The sequence below is a fragment of the Orcinus orca genome, chromosome 1 (genome assembly GCF_937001465.1).
Source record: "Orcinus orca chromosome 1, mOrcOrc1.1, whole genome shotgun sequence".
In the NCBI taxonomy this organism is placed as follows: Eukaryota; Metazoa; Chordata; class Mammalia; order Artiodactyla; family Delphinidae; genus Orcinus; species Orcinus orca.
This window is the reverse complement of record NC_064559.1, coordinates 134,428,131-134,450,630: the sequence shown is the minus strand read 5'-3', so window position 1 is coordinate 134,450,630 and position 22,500 is coordinate 134,428,131. Positions and strand designations below refer to the sequence as shown.

Below are 22,500 nucleotides of genomic sequence, written 5' to 3'. Positions count from 1 at the left end.
AAAAGGAATTTATTAGAAAGCTCATGTCACCATGAGAAGGTAAAAGGTGCAGCCAGCATCAAGGGTAACACTGAAACCAGAAACGTAAACCTCATCAGGGCTCTGCTTCATCTACTTTTCTATGCAATCTCTGTCTGCTTTTCTCCACATGAGACAAAACACAGTTATACCTCCCGATTTCACCACCACAGAGGGCCTGAGAGCTGCCTTCTCTGGTGCCAATTTCAAAAATTCTAGGGAAGGGCTCTGAATGGCTCCTCCCCCTCTCCCCAGTTTAAAAAGTACTATATTAATATGCCTGTTAAGACTATAATGAAAAGATATCAGAGCAGTGTGAAGCAAGATCATGAGAGAAATAGAGATGTAGCCAACCAAGGATGCCATTTTTTTGGATGCTTTTTTTTTTTTTCAAATGTACTTACTACCCAATCAAAAAACGGTATAGACCTGACTCCCCATCTCCAGCCCCTCTGGATGTGCTCCCTAAGCTAGAACCTGTCACTGCCCCTGGTAGTATCTTTACAAATATACCAGCGCCTAACAAAACATATGTTTGGAATGGGGAAAAGAGCATTTTCCAGAAAGATAGGAGGAACTGCTGTCCTTAGAGAATGGGAGGGGGTCGCAGGTCACAGCAGTCTATGAAAGTCCATCTAGAAGGGAAGGCTGATAGGGAGAGGGGTACAGACACCCTACTTCTATGGCAGAGCTGAAGGTATGCAGTGTAAATGTCTATGTCTGGAACAGAGAACCGGGGAAGAGGTGAATGGAGAACCAAATTCTAAGGCAGGGGTGAAATTAAGTTTCCTCCTATATACCAATGCATTGATTGCAATCTCATATCTCCCTTATATTCGAACTACATTGGCTTTCATTCACTCATGGAACAAATATTTCTTGAATACTTATTTTATACAAGGCACTTTTCTTCTTGGGATATATCAGTGAGCAAAACAGACTAAAATTCTCTATTCTCATTGAGCCTTTCTTCTTTCTATGCCTTAAACACTCCAGGTTTGTTCCCATCTGTCACGGATTACATTACTCTGTATAATTATTCACCCCTCCTTTTCGGAAGGAGTGACTTTGAGATTGGACATGTGATTTGCTCTGGTCAATGGAATGTGAGTGAATGTGGTATACACTAGGTCCAGGAGAAACTTTAAAAGCTGTTGCATGGTTTGGCTTAGCCTCTGGTTCTTCTCTCCTCTACTGTGCGAAGACCATGACTCAGGTAGGGGTTACATTTTTACCTTAGATCCTGAAATTTAAAAAAACACATAGAGTGCAGCTGCAACCTGCAGCAAAGCTACAGCTGACTTATAGCCTACATAAAACCTGAGTGAGAATGGGACGGCTACTGTTATAAGAAGGTAAGATTTGGTGGCTTTTGTTACAGCAGCAGAGCTGACTGATATAAAAGCTTTTGCAATTGCTGTGTCCTCTGCCTAGAATGCCCTCTCTTAGGTCTTCATGTGCCTGGTTCCTTATGTCCTTCTATTCGATATGCTCTCTATTCAAATAGAACCTCCTCAGAGAGGGCTGCCAAAACTATATGCCCTAACGTTACTCACCCCCTCTCTCCCACTAGTACCACCAATGGTTCTAGCAGTTTTCTCTATTTCATTTTCTTATGACATTCACAACGACCTAAAATTATTTTAACTTGTAAATGATCTGTCTCTCACAAAAATGAAAAATTCAGAAAACAAGACTTGTGTTGCTCATTGCTGTATCTCCAGTATCTAAAATCGTGTATGAAAGGTAATGTGTTCTAAAGTATTTTTTGAACATATGAATGAAATCCTACCTCTTCAATTATCCTCACGTTGAATTATTTCAATGGCATTCTGCCTCTAATCCATCATTTGCAGTGCTCCAGAGCTAAACACTTAAAACACAGACTGGGTGATTCTACTAGCCTGCTCTAAACTCTCCAAAGACTCTCCTCAGTCCATGAAACGTAACTCAAATTCGAACCTGGCACTCAAGGCTCTTAATCTCCTTTCAGCCTTCTCTCACTCTGTGCTGCTGCCTCATATACAGTGACTCAACAGCATAGGACCACTTGCCACTCTCTAATTACCTTCAGTGCGTTTCTGTTTCCGATGCTTCTATTCAAGTTCTTCCCTCTGTTAGAGATCATCTTCTCCATAATCCCCACTGTGGTTGGCTCAGAAATGACCTCCCCAAACACATCTGCATCTTATCCCTGAAACCTGTGAATGTTACCTTATAGGGCAATATATATCCTTATATCCTTGCAGATGTGATTAAATTAAGGATCTTGAGATGAGGAGATAATTTTGGATTATCCAGGTGGGCCCTAAATTTAATCACAGGTATCCATATAAGAGGGAGGCAGAGAGAGATTATACACACACAGAGAAGGCCATGTGAAGATGGAGCAGAGAGTGATTGGAAGATGCTGGCAATGAAGATTAGAGTGATGTGGCCGTAAGCCAAAGAATACCAGCAGCCATCAGAAGCTGGAAGAGGCTGGACTGGATTCTCTCTAGAGCCTCTGGGGGGGACTCTGGGTGACAATGATGTATCGAGGTAGGTTCAATGTTTGTAATAGTTACACCACTCAGGTGAGGAATGTTGATAATGAGAGAGGCTACGCATGTGAGGGCCAGGAGATACATGGGAACTCTGTAGGTTCTGCTCAATTTTGCTCTGAAGCTATAATCCTCTTTTAAAAAAAAGTTTATTAAAATTTTAAAAACTTAAAAAAAAAAAGAGCTGCCGGGGTATTGTGAAATCATGTTCTCTTTCTCCCTTTGGACAAAATGCTGTTCAAGCAAGCAGACACTAACAGAATTATCTCACAGGTAATAGATGTTAGTTCTAAGGTATGGCTCTCCATTCAAAAAAGCAGACAAATTACATTCTTTTGCCACTAGATGGCACGGGAAAAAAACAGAATGTTCCTGTAATGAAAAAACTGAAAGTGGAAATGCAAAGTAGGGATGTAGACTTAAAAGACTCAACAAAATATAAAATACTCATATACATGTTACCCAGATTCAGTAATGATATCAAGATTTTGCCTCATTTGCTTCATCTCTTCTGCTTTTCCTTTTCTTTCTTTTTTTTTTTAATTGCTGAGTAATTTTAAAGCAAATCCTAGACCTTAAGTCATTTGCCACTATATACTTGGTATATATCTCTAAAAAACATTGATATTCTCTTATATAACTTCAATGTCATCATCACAGCTCACTAACAATGATTCCTTGATATCATCTAATACCCAATCTACAGTCATATTTCTCTAAGTGTCTTTAAAAATATCTCTTTACATTTCTGTTGATTGGGTCAAGTTCCTAAACAAGGTCCATATATCATACTGGTGGTTAAGCCTCTTTCCACCCCAGAGCAGTCCCTCTGAAACACTACCTACCACCACTTTTCCCCTGTGCTGACTTGTTGAAGAAACCAAGTCAGGAATCTATCCTGTGGTTATGACCCACATTCTGGATTTGTTTGCTTTTCTAATTCGTTACATAACTTAGTCCTCAATCTGCCATATCTCCTATAACTGGTCTGCACTTAGAGTCACTATATAATGTCCTTTCTTGAGTAGACAGAGCCAGACTTAGAATACCAGAGCTAGATACAGGTGAGAATGGTATTTTAGTTATGCCACTTATAAGCTGTGTGACCTTGGGCAAGTTACTAAACCTATTTAAGCCTCCACTGTTTCATTTGTAAAACAGGATTATAACAAATCATAACTTGAAGAATTTTGTAAATATAAAGTGACATAATAAGGGGATTAGATCAATATGGCAGAGTAGGAGGACATGGAGATCACCTCCCCTAACAAACACATCCAAAATACATCTACAGGGGGCTTCCCTGGTGGCGCGGTGGTTAAGAATCCACCTGCCAATGCAGGGACACGGGTTCGAGCCTTGGTCCGGGAAGATCCCACATCCCGCAGAGCAACTAAGCCTGCATGCCATGACTACTGAGCCTGAGCCCTAGAGCCCGTGAGCCACAACTACTGAGCCCACGTGCCACAACTACTGAATCCCGTGCGCCTAGAGCCCGTGCTCCACAACAAGAGAAGCCACCGCAATGAGAAGCCTGTGCACCACAACAAAGAGTAGCCCCCACTCACCGCAGCTAGAGAAAGCCCATGAGCAACAACAAAGACCCAACACAGCCAAAAAAACAGATAAATAAAAATAAATAAATTTGCAAAAAAAAAAAAAAGAATGCACAGACTGAATATAGCATAGTAAGATGTTTAAAAAAAAATACATCTACATGTGGAACGATTCACATGGAAGACTAACTGGAAACTGACAGAACGCCTCTACAACCAAAGCTGCAAGAAAGATTTCCACTAACTGGGCAGAATGGAAAAAAGGCTTAGGGTAGGGAGCTCCGCCACAGTGAGGGAGCTGAAAGGTCTGAGAGAACCCTCCCCCTGGGGAGCAAGCGGGTTGAGCCACAGATGGGGTGTCCTAGTCCCAGGGTCCTACATGGAGGAGACAAGCCCTCTGGCTGCTGGGAGAATTGTTGGAACAGAGAGAACTGAAGAAGCCTAGACTTTACCTGTGAAGAGTACATGGGGTCTGGCCTGTCAATAAACAGGGCAGAGAGAGCTCTGCACTGGTGGCTGCTGGCTCGCTACATTTCCCATCCAAGCAGAAAGAATACGCCAGCCTCACTCACTCCACATCACAGCTTGGCACTAGATCTGGGGCAGACACGTCCTGGGAGAAGACTCGATCTAGGGACACAGAGATGGCCTAGTGGCCTGGGTTGTGGTCCAGCTGGAGTGGTGGCCATTGTTAGCACTTACTCCTGCAATGCCTGGGAACCACCGCGACCAACATGATGAGGTCCCTTTCACAGACACATGAGTGTACCAGCTCCACCCACTCCACGCCAGAACTTGGCACTGGATCTTGGGCAGACAGGTCCTAGGAGAAGACTGCCACAGAGGCAGCCCAGATCTCTGGCGGCAGCATAGTCACCTCATTTCCTACAGCCACTATGTCCCGGCCCCAGCCCCAGCCTAGTGAGTGCTTGGCCTGCCTACTCTACACCACAGCCTTGCACTAGATCAGGGATAACCACAACAGGGTTAGGGATGTGACTTTAGGTTGTGTCTGAGTGGAGCCACAGACACCTACGAAGGTGGTGCATCAGACCTCTGTGAGTTCACAAGCCAAACACTCAAGGGGAATGAAGCCTGATCAATCCAGAGCCTCAGTGCTTCTGCTCCAAAAACTGGTGAGCAGACAGGGTGGCGACAGCCACAGAGCAGACAGGAAGTCCTGCTTCATACCCTGCACAGGCTCTAGATCCTCCAACACCAACCACAACCCCTAACAAGGTGATAACAGTCAGCACACCCTAAGGGAAGAGCTGGCTGGCATCCATATCAAAACCAGCCTTCGCACCAAAGACACGGGTTTGTGTCTTTGAAGGATATGCACAGGGATGCTCCAACATGAAAGCACCCCTATAAGACCACAATAGATAACCATTTCTCCCTAGTTCACAGAGAAAGAGAAAGTTAAGTCAAATGAAAAGGCAGAGGAAATTCTCCCAATTAAAAGAGCAAGAGAAAGCCCCTGAAAAAACTAAATAATGAAACATATAATCAGTCTACCAGACACTGAGTTCAAAGAGTTATTAATAAAAATGCTGACCGGATTAAGAAAGAGAACTGATCTAAACACAGATTGTTTCAACAAGGAACTAGAAACTATAAAGACCCAGCTGAAAACAGATAATTGAATTTCTGAGACAAAAAGCACTCTAGGAATAATGAATAGCCATCTTAATGACACAAGAAATAATCTGGAAGATAAAATAAATCACCCAATCAGAACAACAGACAGAAAAACAAATAAAAAAAAAAAAGAAAGCAACATATGAGATCAATGGGATAATATAAAGTGTGCCAATCTATGTATAACAGGGGTTCCAGAAGGTGAAGAGAGAGAGGGGATTGAAAATGTATTTAAAGAAATTATGGCTGAAAAATCCCCAAACCTAAAGAAGGAAACAGATATCTAGGTATAGGAATCACAGAGAGTCCCCAACAAGAGGAACTCAAACAGACCTACAGTAAGACATAATTAAAATAGCAAAAGTAAAAGAGAGAATTCAAAAGGCAGCAAGGGAAAATCAAAGAATCATTTACAAGGGAACACCCATGAAACTATCAACTGATAGAGGACCCAGAAAAACAAAACACAAAATGAAAGAGGGGAAATTGCACTACCACAGAGATTAAAAATTAAAAAAAAAACAAAAGAGAATACTGTGAACAATTATATGCCAACAAACTGGACAACCTAGCAAAAATGGACAAATTTCTACACATACAGCTTGCCAAGAATAAGTCAAGAAGAAACAATTTAGGGGCTTCCCTGGTGGCGCAGTGGTTGAGAGTCCGCCTGCCGATGCGGGGGACACGGGTATGTGCCCCGGTCCAGGAAGATCCCACATGCCGCAGAGCGGCTGGGCCCGTGAGCCATGGACGCTGAGCCTGTGCGTCCGGAGCCTGCACGTCGGGAGCCTGCGCGTCCGGAGCCTGTGCTCCACGATGGGAGAGGCCGCAGCAGTGAGAGGCCCACGTACCACAAAGAAAAAAAAAAAAAGAAGAAACAATTTAAACAGACCAATCACTAGAAGCAAAATAGAATCTGTAATTAAAAGAATTCCTCGCAGGCTTCCCTGATGGCGCAGTGGTTGAGAGTCTGCCTGTCGATGCAGGGGACATGGGTTCATGCCCCGGTCCGGGAAGATCCCGCATGCCGCAGAGTGGCTGGGCCCGTGAGCCATGGCTGCTAAGCCTGCGCGTCCAGAGCCTGTGCTCCGCAACGGGAGAGACCACAACAGTGAGAGGCCCGCGTACCGCAAAAAAAAAAAATAAAAATAAAAATTCCTCGCAAACAAAAGATCAGGACTCAATGGCTTCAATGGGGAATTCTACCAAACAAACAAAAAAAGAACTTATTCTTCTCAAAGTATTCCAAAAAACTGAAGAAGAAGGAAAACTCCCAAATTCACTCTACAAGGCCACCATTACCCTGATACAAAACCAGACAAAGACACTACAAAAAAAGAAAATTATTACAGGCCAATATCTTTGATGAATATAGAGGCAAAAATCCTCAACAAAAGATTAGCAAACTGAATCCAACAATACTTAAAGAGGATCATATACCATGATCAAGTTGGATTTATTCCAGTGTCACATGCATGGTTCAACATACACAAATCAATCAATGTGATACACCATATCAACAAAAGGAAACATAAAAACTACATGTATTCTCAATAGATGCAGAAAAAGCATTTGACAGAATTCAACAACCATTCATGGTAAAAACTCTTGTCAAAGTGGGTATACAGGGAACATATTTCAACATAATAAAGACCATTATGACAAACCCACAGGTAACATAATATTCAATGGTTAAAAGCTGAAAGCCTTCCCACTAAATTCAGGAACAAGACAAGGATGACTTGTCTTTCGCTGCTTTTATTTAATATAGTATTGGAAGTCCTAGACACAGCAATAGGACAAGAAGAAGAAATAAAAGGTATCCGAATTGAAAGGGAAGAGGTCAAACTGTCACTATTTGCAGATGACATGATACTCTATGTAGAGAACCAGAAAGTCTCACACAAAACCCATTAGAACCAATAAATGAATTCAGCAAAGTTGTAGAATACAAGATTAAGATACAGAAATCTATTGCTTTTCTATTCCCAAGTAATAAAATATCAGAAAGTGAATGTAAAAAAAAAAAATCCTATTTAAAATCACATAAAAACAAAACAAAACAAAAAACTTAGGAAGAAACTTAACGAAGGAGGTGAAAGACTTATACACTGAAAACTATAAAACACTGATACAGGAAATTGAAGATGATTCAATGAAATGAAAAGATAACCTGTGCTCTTGAGTTGGAAGAATTAATATTGTTAAAATGGCCGTACTACCCAAAGCAACCTACAAATTTAATGTGATCCCTATCAAATTGCCCATGAAATTTTTCACAGAACTAGAATAAATAATCCTAAAATTTATAGGGATAGGGAGGGTGGGAGGGAGACACAAGAGGGAGGGCATATGGGGATATATGTATACATATAGCTGATTCACTTTGTTATACAGCAGAAACTAACACACCATTGTAAAGCAATTATACTCCAATAAAGATGTTAAAAAAAAATTTATAGGAACCATAAGAGATCCAGAATTGCCAAAGCAATCCTGACGAAAAAGAACAAAGCAGTAGGCATAACACTCCCAGACTTCAGACAATACTACAAAGCTACAGTAATCAAAATAGCATGGTTTTGGCACAAAAACAGACACCCACATTAATGGAACAGACTAGAGAGACCAGGAATAAACCCACCCAGCTGTGGTCAACTAATCTATGACAAAGTAAGCAAGAATATACATGGAGAAAAGATAATCTCCTCAATAAGTGGTGCTGGGAGAACTGGACAGACACATGTAAAACAATAAGGTTAGAACATTCCCTCACACCATATACAAAAATAAACTCAAAATAGCTTGAAGACCTAAATGTAAGACATAACATCATAAAACACCTAGAACAGAACATACGTGAAACAGTCTTTGACATAAATGGTAGCAATATTTTCTTAATTAGCCTCCCAAGGCAAAAGAAATAAAGGAAAAAATAAACAAATGGGACCTAATTAAACTTAAGTTTTTGCACAGCAAAGGAAACCATCAATGAAACAAAAAGACAACCTACAGAATGGGAGAAAATTCCATTTACAATGGAAGGAACCCAAGCATCAACAGATGACTGGCATAAGAAGATGCGGTATATATACAATGGAATATTACTCAGCCATAATAAAGAATGAAATATTGCCATTTGCAGCAATGTGGATGGACTAGAGAATATTATGCTTAGTATAGTAAGTCATACAGAGAAAAACAAATACTATATGACAGCACTTATATGTGGAATCTAAAAATACAAATGAATATATATACAAAACAGAAACAGGCTTACAGACATAGAAAACAAACTTATGATTATCAACGAGTGTGCAGGGGGAGGGAATTAGGAGTATGTGATTAACAGATACAAACTACTATACATAAAATAGATAAGCAACAAAGATTTACTGTGTAACACAAGGAATTATACCCAATATCTTATAATAACCTATGATGAAATATAATCTGCAAAAAAATGGATTCACTAAGCTGTACACCTGAAACTAACATAATATTATAAATTAACTATACTTCAATTAAAAAAAATAAAATAAAGTGAGATATTGAATAAAATGCCCAGCAATATGCCTGATACATAGACAGGCAAGCAGCTGCCCAGTGAACGTCAGGTCTAGCTGATGACAAGAGATAATTTCAGTTTATATAACAGAAATACCCATTCTAATAAAATAATTATAAAGTATCTAAAAAATTATGTTTTTTGGACATTGCAGAATATGTGCACTATTATTTCTGTAAGTGATTAAGCAATACTTACAGCAGAAGTAGAGAGTCCAAGTATTTTTGAAGCACAAATTGTCTTCAGGAATTTAGGTCTACTGCCAAGGGTGCACAGTCTCGCCCGGGCCAAAAACATGCTACAGGACAAAAGAAAAAATTTTAAAGGGAGTAAATATATACTTATATCCCTATTAAACATTTATAGCTAGGTGATAGACCATAAACTTGTATAAAATAAAAATAAAATTTATTGATAGCTGAGTTTTCTTTCTATGATATAATCTCTCATCACTAGAATCATTCTAATAGAATCCTCCTTATACAAATTTATGCATGTGTCGTTTTAAAGTAGAGATCTGTAAGGATATGGTGAATTTAAAAAACAAAGTTCTAATTTAGTCAAGAGCATTAAACTACAGGAAGTAAAAGTTCCATTCCTAGTAGGCATAAAATCCAGAATATTTCAGTCTAAGAACTACTTAAATTTCAGAATCGTCTGGAGAAGTCACTAGTAAAAATGCAATTTGTAACAGTAAATTAAAGTTGTTAGAAACAGGTTATTTAGAAAGTTGTTTGAAAAGGATTATAGTAGGTCCTTGATAAATATGAAGAATATACGAATGAATCTTCCCTTATTTTCTCAGGCGGTACTGCCTTCAACAATTCCAGAAGATAGCTAGGTAGCTGGAAATCTATTGAAATGGCTTGCTAAGAGGCATGAATCTAGATTACTTCTCTACTTGTAAGGAAATCATTATCAATCATGGGTCAAAGTAGGGAGATCAAAGCAAAATGGAATTCTTATTATACTGCCATTTAGAAGTGAAAGCATTCAGGAAAGCAGAAACTTCCCATAAGGTTTTACTCTGACAATGTTCTATCAGTGGATGGCATTTCCTTCATCTCTAATAATCAAACTTTTAGAAAAAAAGACACACTTTATTGATTCAAAGGGACCACTGAAACTATCAATAGCTATGAATCTCTTTAAGTTACCAAAATGTGAAGGCTACAGATGTGAAAAATAATATATTGGATGTTTCTTAAAAAGTGAAATAGAAATTCCTTACCTTGTCAATAAAATTCAGCTTAAATGACAGCCTCTTAGCCATTCTACATCACATCAGCTTAGGTTAATTCTCTGCAAAGCACTTTCTGTTTGTTTGGCTGACCACTCACTCATTCATTTGATAATTTAATGTAAGCGCCATGAACAGGGGGTCCTGGTGCGTTTAGTTCACCACTGTCTTCTCTGGCACATAGGAGGCACGTGATAAATAAATGTGTCAAATGACTGAATGAATACATAAAATCACATTATAAATTAATGATTTAAGTGAACTATTTATAATGAGTCCTTTTACGAAATATTGATTCCTTTGTAAAGTAAATAATTACCTCTTATGTTTTACGTCTTTCAAGTCAAAGAGCAGGTTTTCTTAAATCAAGAAATGCCTATTCTTTGGTCATTAATAGTTCTGTTCAGGAATAAAATATTAATTGGATTAGGCAGTAGGGCTAGTTCTGAGGAAAGGTATTACCAAACAACAGTGACTATGTTGAACAATCTTCATTCAGTATCATAGAGTTATTTGATTTAGGACAATATATTTTTCAGAAAAAAAATGCCCATTTATTTAAATTCAACCTAATTTATTTGTTATTAAGGAAAGTATAAGTAAAATTCTTTCTTGCAAGTAGAAAAGTGAGAGAAACCTCTTCTACCTTCTTCAGATAAATGGGGTTGGGGAGCTGGGAGGGGAGCAAACAGGACTAGGAGTCAGGATACCTGGATTCTAACCCTTATTTTTGATATTAAAAAAAGGTTTCTATCCTGGGACAATTCCCTGACCTTTGGTGGGCCTTAGTTTCCCCATACTTCAAAACAGATGAATAAATGAATCCTTGGTTTCAAGGTAATCTCAGAAAGTACTGTACGTCAGTGGCTGGTTGTGTGTGACCTCAGGCTGCAGGTCTTGGGAGATTCCCCCCAGGTTGGGTGAGCCACACCCTCTGGCCACCACACCTCAATACCCATTCCCCTTTGGAAGTTGACACTAAATCTACCTGTTTTCATCTGGAAATCCCAAAGCCTGATTCCCACCTCTTCTTCCCTGTTTTCTGCAGCACATTACCACCATAATGCAAAGTATTGCCTGGAAACTGACCCAGCCCTTCATTTCTCTTCCACTTTCCAAACTTTCTACTGTGTCTTTCGGAACGGCTGCACCATTCTCAGCGAATCCCATTACATCTTTATGGTTTCAGAGTGTTCCTTGTACCTCCTAGCTTGAACTGAAACCTTATTGCTCCCTGAAGATACCACTCCTATATGCCTCAGTGTCAGCTTTTGCTTGTATATGCCTCACTTATCTCTTTCTTACCGTCTATTTTACCATTACCAGACTACTACTTCCGTCATCTGCTTCAATGATATTATCTTCTGGCCTGCTGATAACTCCTTGTCATTCATTAGAGATTTTGTCATTAGGCACACAGTTTTCTTCTCAACTCTAAGTACTGTGATCATCCCAGGTAATTCCCATGTCTTCAGAGATGGTCCATCCAACAACTGACATCCCTGTGCCCATCACTATTCTCTTCCATCCCACCCTAGGCACTCTCTCCTATAGTCACACCCTGCACCTTGCCATTACCTCAATCTGGTCTAATTCCAAAACAATTAATTGAAGTATTCTGATCTTTGACCATAAACTACCTATCCTTCCAATTTGCTTACTTATTCCAATGATTACTATTCTTAAATATCATCAAGATCTCTAGGAGGCTGCCTCTCCTTTTCTCAATCAGACCTCACCTTCCTTTATTTTCCAATTTAGACGCCAGTTCCACTGCTTCAATAATGTTCTTTACAATGCCCTAACTCCCCGTCTGTCTTTTATAGATAGGTATCTATAAAACCCTGGCCCTGAATGAACTCAATTACAGTGTCTGTTTTTCCTATGGCCCATGAAGCTGTGGCCTGCTGGAGAAAATCACACAGGATAGGATCGGTTTCACCACAAATTATGGTCATTAATCTCAAATTGACCCCCAACACTCTCCAGCATTTCTACTATATTTTATAGGTACAGGATGGGAGAATATACTCCCCCCAAAATTGCCACTTTGGCCTAAGGATTATTGTGAGCTAAAGGCACTGGAAAAACAGCCGAGGCAAGAAGAGTGATCTGATCTCCCCCTTTCTTCCTGAAAACAGGAGATAAAATTCCCATGTGAAAGATACCTGCCCTATACTGGGAAAAAAGAAACACTCTTAGGGAGTTAAAGCTGAGAGAATTCTGTACAAACAGACCTTGTTAAAATAATTCTTATCTTCCTTTAGTCTCCCTATATTTTTTGGTTACTTTTCCACAATGGCCTCTCTTTGTTCAATCTAGCATAAAAGCACTTGGTTTTGCTACTTCTTTGGGTCTTCATTTCCTTGTGAAAGTTCCTGTGTCACACAGAACTTTTATTAAATGTGTGCTTTTCTCCTGTTAATCTGTATTATGTCAGTTTAATTCTTGGGCCCACCCAAAAGCCATAAGAGAATAGGCAATATTTCTCTCCCATAGTACAAAATGATTAAATTTTTCCCACACTCCTCTAACATAAAACCCTCCTTAGTCTAAGCAGATGACCTTGCTCTCTATCACAGAGAAAACAGAAGCCATCAGACGCGAATTCTTTCAACCTACCCACGTGTAAAAAAACAAACCTAAAAATATTCCTTTTTTCTTCCTACTATAATAAAGGAAGTGACCCTGCTACAAAAGGACAGTCCCTCCTCCCATGACTTAGATGTCATTCCTCTCCCCTCCACAGAGACTTTGCTCCATTGATTATTACCCCTCTCCTCGGCATATTCAGCTTTCCTTGCTCAAGTCTCCTCTAGTTATTGGGTTGGCCAAAAAGTTTAAGGTAAAAATAAAAGACACAGTATTCATTTTCACCAAGAACTTCATTGAACAACGAATTCACTGTTTTGTTCCACGACCTTCTGCCATTTTTCAGGCAACTTCATAATTCCATCTTCCCAAAACTTTTTATCTTTTTGAGCAAAGAATTGTTCCAGGTGCCTTTTACAGTCTTCGAGGGAATTAAAATTTTTTCCATTAAGAGAATTTTATAAAGACCGAAATAAATGGAAATCCAAAGGTACAATGTCTGGTAAATATGGCAGATGAATCAGAACTTCCCAGCCAAGCTGTTTTTGTCTGGTCATCAAAGAAACATGTGGTCTTGCATTATCCTGATGGAAGATCATGCGTTTTCTATTGACTAATTCCGGATGCTTTTTGTCAACTGTTGCTTTCAGTTGGTCTAATTGGGAGCAGTACTTGTTGGAATTAATCGTTTGGTTTTCTGGAAGGACCTCATAATAGAGGACTCCCTTCCAATCCCACCATATACACAAGATCACCTTCTATAGGCGAAGACCAGCCTTTGATGTGGTTGCTGGTGGTTCATTTCCCTTGCCCCATGATCTCCTCCATTCCACATTATTGTACAGTATCCACTTTTCATCGCCTGTCCCAATTTGTTTTAAAAACGTAACATTTTCATTACGTTTAAGTAGAGAATTGCATGCGGAAGTACGGTCAAGAAGGTTTTCTTCGCTTAACTTATGTGGAACCCAAACATCAAAGTGATTCACATAACCAAGCTGATGCAAATGATTTTCAATGCTTGATTTGGATATTTTGAGTATGTCAGCTATCTCCCAAGTGGTATAACGTTGATTGTTGTCAATCAATGTCTCGATTTGATCACTATCAACTTCAACTGGTCTACCCAACCATGGAGTGTCACCCAGCGAGAAATCTCCAGCACAAAACTTCACAAAACACTTTTGACACGTTCAGTCACTCACAGCACCTTCTCCATACACTGCAGAAATCTTTTTTTGCGCTTAGGTTGCGTTTTTACCTTTCTTGAAATAATAAAGCATAATATGCCGAAAATATTGCTTTTTTCTTCCATCGTCAATATTAAAATGGCTATACAAAAATTCACCAATTTTGGGGGCTTCCCTGGTGGCGCAGTGGTTGAGAGTCCGCCTGCTGATGCAGGGGACACAGGTTCGTGCCCCGGTCCGTGAAGATCCCACGTGCCGCAGAGCGGCTAGGCTCGTGAGCCATGGCCGCTCACCCTGCGCGTCCAGAGCCTGTGCTCCGCAACGGGAGAGGCCACAGCAGTGAGAGGCCCGCGTACCGCAAAAAAAAAAAAAAAAAAATTCACCAATTTTGATAAGTTTTTTAAAAATGCACGCTGATTTGAAAGCTGTCACAATACAATCTAATAAAATTGTTTCGAATGAAGTTAAAGACAACCAAGTGCTACTAGAGCCATCTTATTGAAAAAAACCGAACTTTTTGGCCAACCCAATGAAAACATATCATTTTATTAACTGTCCCCTTTCCTCAATCTATACTCCCTAACCCAGTGCAATCTGATTTTTGTACCCATCATTCCATAGAGGCAGCTCTTGCGCAAGTCAATTTTGACATTCATATTGTTAAATTCACTGGACATTTTGCAATTCTCACTTTCCTTGAGCTCTCTGCAGCTTTAGATCAGCTGGTCAAGCCCTGTCTCCTCCCAGAAACACCATTTTCCCTTGGCTTTTGACCTATGACAATCTCTCATTTTCCCAAACTTAAATGACAGAATTCCTCAATGCCCAGATCTTTTTTCTTCTCACTCATTACTCTCTCACTAGGTAATTTCATTGCAAAAGGAAACTGTGAGGGCACCAGTGAATTATCGGCTCCAAAGAAATCTAAGCAGGCTGATAGATACAAATTCAGAACCCCTGAAGCTTTTTTTCTTCTGTACTTTAAATAAACATTTTTTGAGCAGCACTTTTCTAAAGCAATTAACATTTCATATGCATATTCACCGAGAAGCTAAATGAATAGATTGGGATGTCACTGAAAAGTTGGACAAAATCAAAAGGTATATGGCTTTTCATTTTAAACAATATTTTCACTGTTTCATTTATACTTAAAAACAGTGTTCTGTGAAGAAAATCAGGAAATTGTGAATCAGGGTATCTAGTAAACCTGATTATGGCATATTATACATAAGATAAACTCCACAGTCCTATACACATGATCAATAGAAAATTAAACTATTTATTATCATTGGTGTAGGCTGTTTAAAATGAAGATACAGAAGATATGTGTGGCACAGCTTGAGGGGACCTGAAGCTGAGAAGGCTGATGGATTGTTGGAGAATCCAGAGCTAAAAGATGAATAAAGCAGTCAAGATGAACTGTAAAAAGTTTGAAACTCTGGACTTAAACCCAGATAATCAATTCATAACCACTTTGCATATGTGGAGGAGAGGTAGGAAAAGATTTAGTGAATTTCACAAAGTACAGATGTTCAGGTTAACAGCAAGCTCAAGGAAGATTAATGTGAGGTGACTGCAAAAAGGCCTAGTGCTAATGAATGCACAACCCAGGTTAAGAGTCTGACCCAAGGAAAGTTTATTTCCACCTCACGCTGTACCTGTTGGTCCACTTCTAGAATGTTTACAAGGCTTACTGATACAACATAGGGCATATAGGAGGTGAACAAGGTACTGGTGCGGGAAGTACAGTGGGAATAAGCCTCAAAGCCATGTCACTGAAGCAAGAATGGGAAAAATCAGCCATACTGAGCCGGCACAAGACTTAAGTTAGGAGACATGATCCCGAAATTGCTGAAAAGCTGTTTTGTGAAAATGGGATTCGTGTAATTAATTACAAATTTCTGCAGAGGGAAGGAATCTGGCTGTCCGGTTTAAGTTGTCACGAGTTTGGTTTCAGCCCCACGTGAGTTAACTTTGTAATGGTGGGTGTGCAGCCCAGTGTGGAAGGAGCCAGCGGCCCGGCTGCGCCCTCAGGTAGCAGCGGAGGAGCCGCGCGCCAGCAAGACGGAAGAATGTCCGTACTGGCTGGGGGCTCCAAAAGCAACAGATTGGGCCTCTTTTCTGTTTTATCTTAAAAACTATGGGTTCCACTAAGAGTCACTTACGTGGCAAGTGAGCAGCCTTGTTCCTTTTTTTAAATTGATTATACCGATTACGGATGAACTGGAAGAATACAGATTACGGATGAACTGGAGTCGGTGTCAGCTTCCCACACCGTTTACAAAATGCCCAAATTGCAAAAATGAAGCGCAAAAGGAGGAGACAAGGACCGGGGTCCAAGGGACCCCACCCTATAAGACCAGTCACCTCAGGGCCATTCCCTCTCTAGAGCAAGCAAACTCTGAAATTCCAGCGCTGACCCTCTGCTACCAGCCCCGTGGGCCGCCAGGGCCGGGGGTCAGCGGCCCAGGCCCGCGCTCCCGCCTCCGCTCCGGAAGGCGAGTCCGAATGCTGAAGGAAATCCAGCCCCGGCTCTTCCTCCCAGCCCGCCAGGCGCGCGGCCGGGCGAGCGCACCCCAGCCAAGCCTCCCTCCCTCCCAACCTCCCTCCGCGCGTCTCCGCACCCGAGACCACTGCCCTCAGCCCCACCAAGTGACCACCTTGCGCCCCACTCACACCCGTCACGCGAACACCTTGTCTCCCTGAGTTCCAGTCCCGCGAAGCCTCAAGAGCCTGATGGGCCGGGACTCGGACGTGGGGGCGGAGCCTGGAAGGGATTGACTGTGGGGTCGGGATTCCAAACGCCGATTGGCTGAGGGACAGGCCGGGGTAGCGGACTGGACGCAACTGGGCGGGCGTGGAGAAGGGGGAGGTGAAAGGCACCGGGCACAGGAGAGTAAGGGGGCGGGAGGGAGGTGCGTGGGGATGTGGCCGGGGATTGGCTGTGGTGTCTAGACTCGGGCGTGATGTGCTGTGAGGACAGCCGGGAACCGGGACTGGATTTCGCAGGTGGAGGTGCGGAGCCGGATCAGGGCCTTGCAATAGACGCGGGTCTAGGTGAGGGGTGGAATGGGGCGGAGGCTTGTATATAGCCGGGATTGGGTATGAAGTTGAGGTCTAATTGGATGTATGTGACCTATTGATTTGGGGCGGGTTATAGGACAAAGAATTGATTTGGAAGAAAAAGCAAGCTGTGGGGTCACAGGGCTTAGGTGAGGGGAAGCATGTAGTTTGAACGATGTTAGAAGGTGCCAGAGAGGGCAAGGCTAAAGAGAGTGTGCGAAAAGTTTTGTAGATGTATTTATCACCTATGATGGTGGTGAGGGGGGAAAAAAAGGAACTTTACTTTCCTGAACAGTAAAACGAATTCGATCAGAGAACCGGGAATGGAATAGGGTATGAAACTGAGAAGGAAAATAAGTGACACTTTAAACGTGAAGAAGAAAAATCGGCTAAGAGAAAAAGGAACATCAGAAATTACTCCTTTATTGAGGGCAGTGTTAGCCAAAGGAGAGGTTCTGGTAAGAATTAGGTTTCATAAGTAGATTTTCCTTATCTCCTAATTTAAGACAATGAGAGGATAGAAGGAGTTGGGGAACAGTAGCTTGTTATTCAACTGCAGAAGAAAGAACAAAGATAATCTCTGGTTGAAGGAATCTACTCTGCACCTAGGTACTGCGAGATTCAGAAGATTATCAGGTGAATGGAGAGATGCTTGTGTACAATAGGGACAAGTAGTTGAGCATGTATTGGGTGATTTGGAGGGGAGGGTTCAAGGAAATGGAGATTCATGCTGTTTTGGGTGCTGTCTGGAAGTGGGGGTGATTATTAGATTGGGCATCATAATACATCTTATGTAGAAGAAGGGAGGAAAATTGCAAGGCTAAGTCTGTAGTTGGTAAAGAAGCAATGGTTTTGCTAGCCGGGAGAAGAGGAGGTTTGCTATTTTTGTAGTTTGCAGTGACCTTGTTTTTATTTGAGTTTAGGCAAGTTTATTGAGTGATCTTATCTGTTGTCTCATTTCATCATAACCAGAGAGTGACTGATGTTAGTGTTCTGTCCAATTTTTCTATTTTACAGGGGAACACCAGGGCTAGTTCCTAACAATACCGAAGCCTTAAGGGGAAGTGTCAGTTCAGTTCCTGATGGCAAGTACTGCTTATCTTTTTCTCATATTTAACAAATACGTGAATTGGAAACATAGGTGTGGAGGCTTCTGGGGGAAATGAGGCAGAGAAAGTGAGTGTCTCAAACCTTAAAGAGGAAGAAACAGTCAATAGACAAGTAAGTATATACAATGACTTCAGATGGTGATAAGTGCTATGAAAGAAGCAATGAGGGGTGGAGACTGCAGAGAGTTTAAATACGATAGTCAGGATAGGTTTTTTTTGAGAAGGTAACATTTGAACCAGAATTGAATGATAAAGACACAACTTTGCAGAAAATTATTCTGGATAGGAAAATAGCAGTTGAAAAGGCTCTGATATGAGAATAAACTTGGCATGCAAGGAATAAGAAAGAGGCCAGTGTGTCTAATGCACTGTAATCCAGGGGAAAGTGCTTCCAGATTAAGGTGGAGAGAAAGGCAGGGACCAGATCACGCAGAGCCTTGAAGACCACAGAAAGTTTCAATTTTATATTCATGTAGCCATTGGAAGATCTTAAGCAGAGGAATAATATAATCTTAATTACATTTTAAAAAGTCACTCTAGTTACTTTGGAGAAGAGACTTGCAGGTAGGCGAGAGTAGAAGCAGGAAGGAGGAGGTTAGGAGGTTGTTAGTGGGAGATATGATGTTGTCTGGGCTATGGTGGTGGCAGAGGAAGAAAAGAGGGCTAGGGTCACAACGTTCATTCTGCCGACATTCACTTATTCCTCTTTTTCAGCTCTACCACTCCACAGTCACCTCTGCCTAGTTTGTCCTAATTCATACACTCTCTGTTTACCCTCTTCAGAGTATAAACTTCCAATCTCTTGCTGAAGTGAAGGAGGAAATTTGGTGGGGATGTGCAAACTTGCAGTGGGGATCTGAGGATCTAGTTGTTTCTTAGAAAGGCCTTTAAATGACCCTTGTGTTTTTAGTCCTGAACCTTTGGAGAGTTCTGTGGGGGTAGATCTAGTTGCTTTTTTGGCTTTCTTTATGACTAGTCTGGGATTAACCGTTTTTGAATCTGCTGTCAATTTCTACCTGCCTGTTTGCTTTCTAAGGTCTATAAATTTGTTGTCACTGTCTTTCCCCTTGTTCATTTTCTCATAGGGTTATGGCTTAAAAGAACCTCCTCACTGTTATTTCAGTGTGGTTTAAGTAGAGAGAGAGAGTATAAATATGTTTGATTTGCCATCTCTTATTGTTGTTATTGGTTTACATGCACGTTCATTCAATGATTGGAAGACCAAATGCTGGGCATTCAAATACTTTGTTCATATGCCAAGGTTTGTGTTATTGTTTTTTTTTTTTTTTGCGGTACGTGGGCCTCTCGCTGTTGTGGCCTCTCCCGTTGCGGAGCACAGGCTCCGGACGCGCAGGCGCAGCGGCCATGGCTCACAGGCCCAGCCGCTCCGCGGCATGTCGGATCTTCCCGGACCGGGGCACGAACCTGTGTTCCCTGCATCAGCAGGCGGACTCTCAACCACTGCGCCACCATGGAAGCCCTGTGTTATTCTTTATACTCATGTTGGCTTTTAAAACAGAAATGTAAGTGACTCCTTGGAATTAATAACTAAAGGCTGTGCTTTTCTTATATCTTGTGCTCATTTGTTTTCTGAATAAAAAGATGGTATCTCCCGTTTAAAGTCTTTTCCACTTTCTCATACAGAGGGCTAAAAATATTCTGAAATACAGCAGAGAGAAGGCAGTATAGCTTAGTTGGCAAGCCAACCTGTCTGGTTCAGATCTCAACTCTGCAATTTTCTAGCGGTGTAAACTTGGGCAAGTTACTTCATTTCTCTGTATTTCAATTTCCTTATCGGTAAAATGTGTGTAACAGAACATTACTTATAGTGCTATTTTAAGGATTAAATGACTTCATAGACTGAAAAAAAAAAACCCTTACAATTGTGCTTGGTTCTTACTAAGTACTATACAATTTTTCCTTAAGAAAAAGGGAAAGAGAATCTTTAGGATAGGGCTGCTAGTTATGCCCCAATATTTAGTATTCTTTTCTTCTATAGTAATACAACCCCCAAATTTCAGCAGAGTATATGAGTGCTTGGTATAAAGACTGGATTTCCAGTCTTTGTTTTAGCTGGGTGGGGGCCATATGACTAAATTCTAGCCAACGGGATATAAGTGGAAGCTATATGTGCTGCTTCCAGGAAATGTCTTGAAGGATCATATGCCCTTATTGCTCCCTCTGTTTGTGGTTTCCCTGACAGTTTGAGTACAGACATGTTGGCTACTACCCTCTTGCACAACCAGGTAGAATCTTCAAGTTGAAGATGGTAGAACAATAGTATGGAAGACAAGGAGCCTGAGACCTGATATCATGAAGCTACCACTCTAGCTCCAGACCTACTGTATTGACATAAGAGAGAAATCAACCTCAATTTTGTTTAAATCTTTTGTATAGGTTTCCTGATATGCAGTCATAGTACTGCTGTGATGGTTTACTGACTCCTCTCATTTGCTCACCAAAGACATCTCACTTTACATGGACCTTGCAGGCGACAATAGAATGGCAGAGAGGAGAACAAAGTGGAAGATACAAGCAATGCCTTATTATCTGGAGTAATAAGGCCACTTCTCAAGCAGCATCTGTCCCTTGTAGGTATTAAGGGTCAGGCAGGCAGAACTACATTCTTCCTTTACTCATAATACTCAAGCAGTACTAGGAAGGACCTGCTCCAGGAAAAAATGACAATTAAGTCTGGGTTTGTAAGTTCCTAAAGTGTTTTCCATCTTACACTCTTGCTATAAAGAGTTATGTTCTTGAAAGTTGCTGAGAGTAAATCTTAAGTGTTTTCAACATACGCACGCACACACACACACCCACACAGAAAAGAGTTAACTATGTTAATTGTGTGAGGGGATGTATGTGTTAATTATCTTGATCTTTGTAATCATTCTACAATGTATATATATATATATGGAATCACCATGTTGTCTACTTCAAATATATACGATTATATCTGTCAAAAGAGTTATGTTTAGAGGACAGACAGCAGAAACAAGAAGAACTACAATTCTGCAGCCTGTGGAATGAAAATCGCATTCACAAAAAGATAGACAAAATGAAAAGGCAGAGGGCTATACATCAGATGAAGGAACAAGATAAAATCCCAGAAAAACAACTAAATGAAGTGGAGATAGGCAACCTTCCAGAAAAAGAATTCAGAATAATGATAATGAAGATGACCCAGGACCTCAGAAAAAGAATGGAGGTAAAGATTGAGAAGATGCAAGAAATGTTTAACAAAGACCTAGAAGAATTAAAGAACAAACACATAGAAAAATTAAACAACAAACACACAGAAATGAACAATACAATAACTGAAATGAAAAATACACTAGAAGGAATCAGTAGCAGAATAACTGAGGCAGAAGAATGGATAAGTGACCTGGAAGACTGAATGGTGGAATTCACTGCTGTGGAACAGAATAAAGAGAAAAGAAATGAAGACAGCCTAAGAGACCTCTGGGACAACATGAAATGCAACAACATTTACATTATAGGGATCCAGAAGGACAGGAGAGAGAGAAAGGACCCAAGAAAATATTTGAAGTGATTATAGTTGAAAACTTCTCTAACATGGGAAAAGAAATAACCACCCAAGTCCAGGAAGCGCAGAGTCCCAGGCAGGATAAACCCAAGGAGAAACACGCCAAGACACATAGTAATCAAACTGACAAAAAATTAAAGACAAAGAAAAAGTATTGAAAGCACCAAGGGAAAAAGGACAAATAACATACAAAGGAACTCCCATAAGGTTAACAGATGATTTCTCAGCAGAAACTCTACAAACCAGAAGGGAGTGGCATGATATATATAAAATGATGAAAGGGAAGAACCTACAACCAAGATTACTCTACCCAGCAAGTATCTCATTCAAATTCAATGGAGAAATCAAAAGCTTTACAGACAAGCAAAAGCTAAGAGAATTCAGCACCACCAAACCAGCTCTAAAACAAATGCTAAAAAAATTTCTCGAG

The 22,500-nt window shown here is 40.7% G+C and overlaps 1 protein-coding gene across 16 annotated transcripts in view; it reads right to left on the bottom strand.

The window, feature by feature from the left end:
* Positions 1-17,224, bottom strand: part of KYAT3 (kynurenine aminotransferase 3) — a 55,110-nt gene extending 37,886 nt beyond the window's left edge. For 4 of the 16 annotated variants that reach the window (XR_004484502.1, XM_033432176.1, XM_049708617.1 and 1 more), the window contains exon 1: positions 9,528-10,554. Coding sequence is in view for 15 of the 16 variants with exons in the window: in XM_033432176.1 (XP_033288067.1) it covers positions 9,528-9,689 (162 nt within the window). In the remaining variant the exon portion in view is untranslated. The other 12 variants (XM_033432237.2, XM_033432202.2, XM_033432217.2 and 9 more) reach the window with 12 other exon arrangements.
* Positions 17,225-22,500: the final 5,276 nt, after the last annotated feature.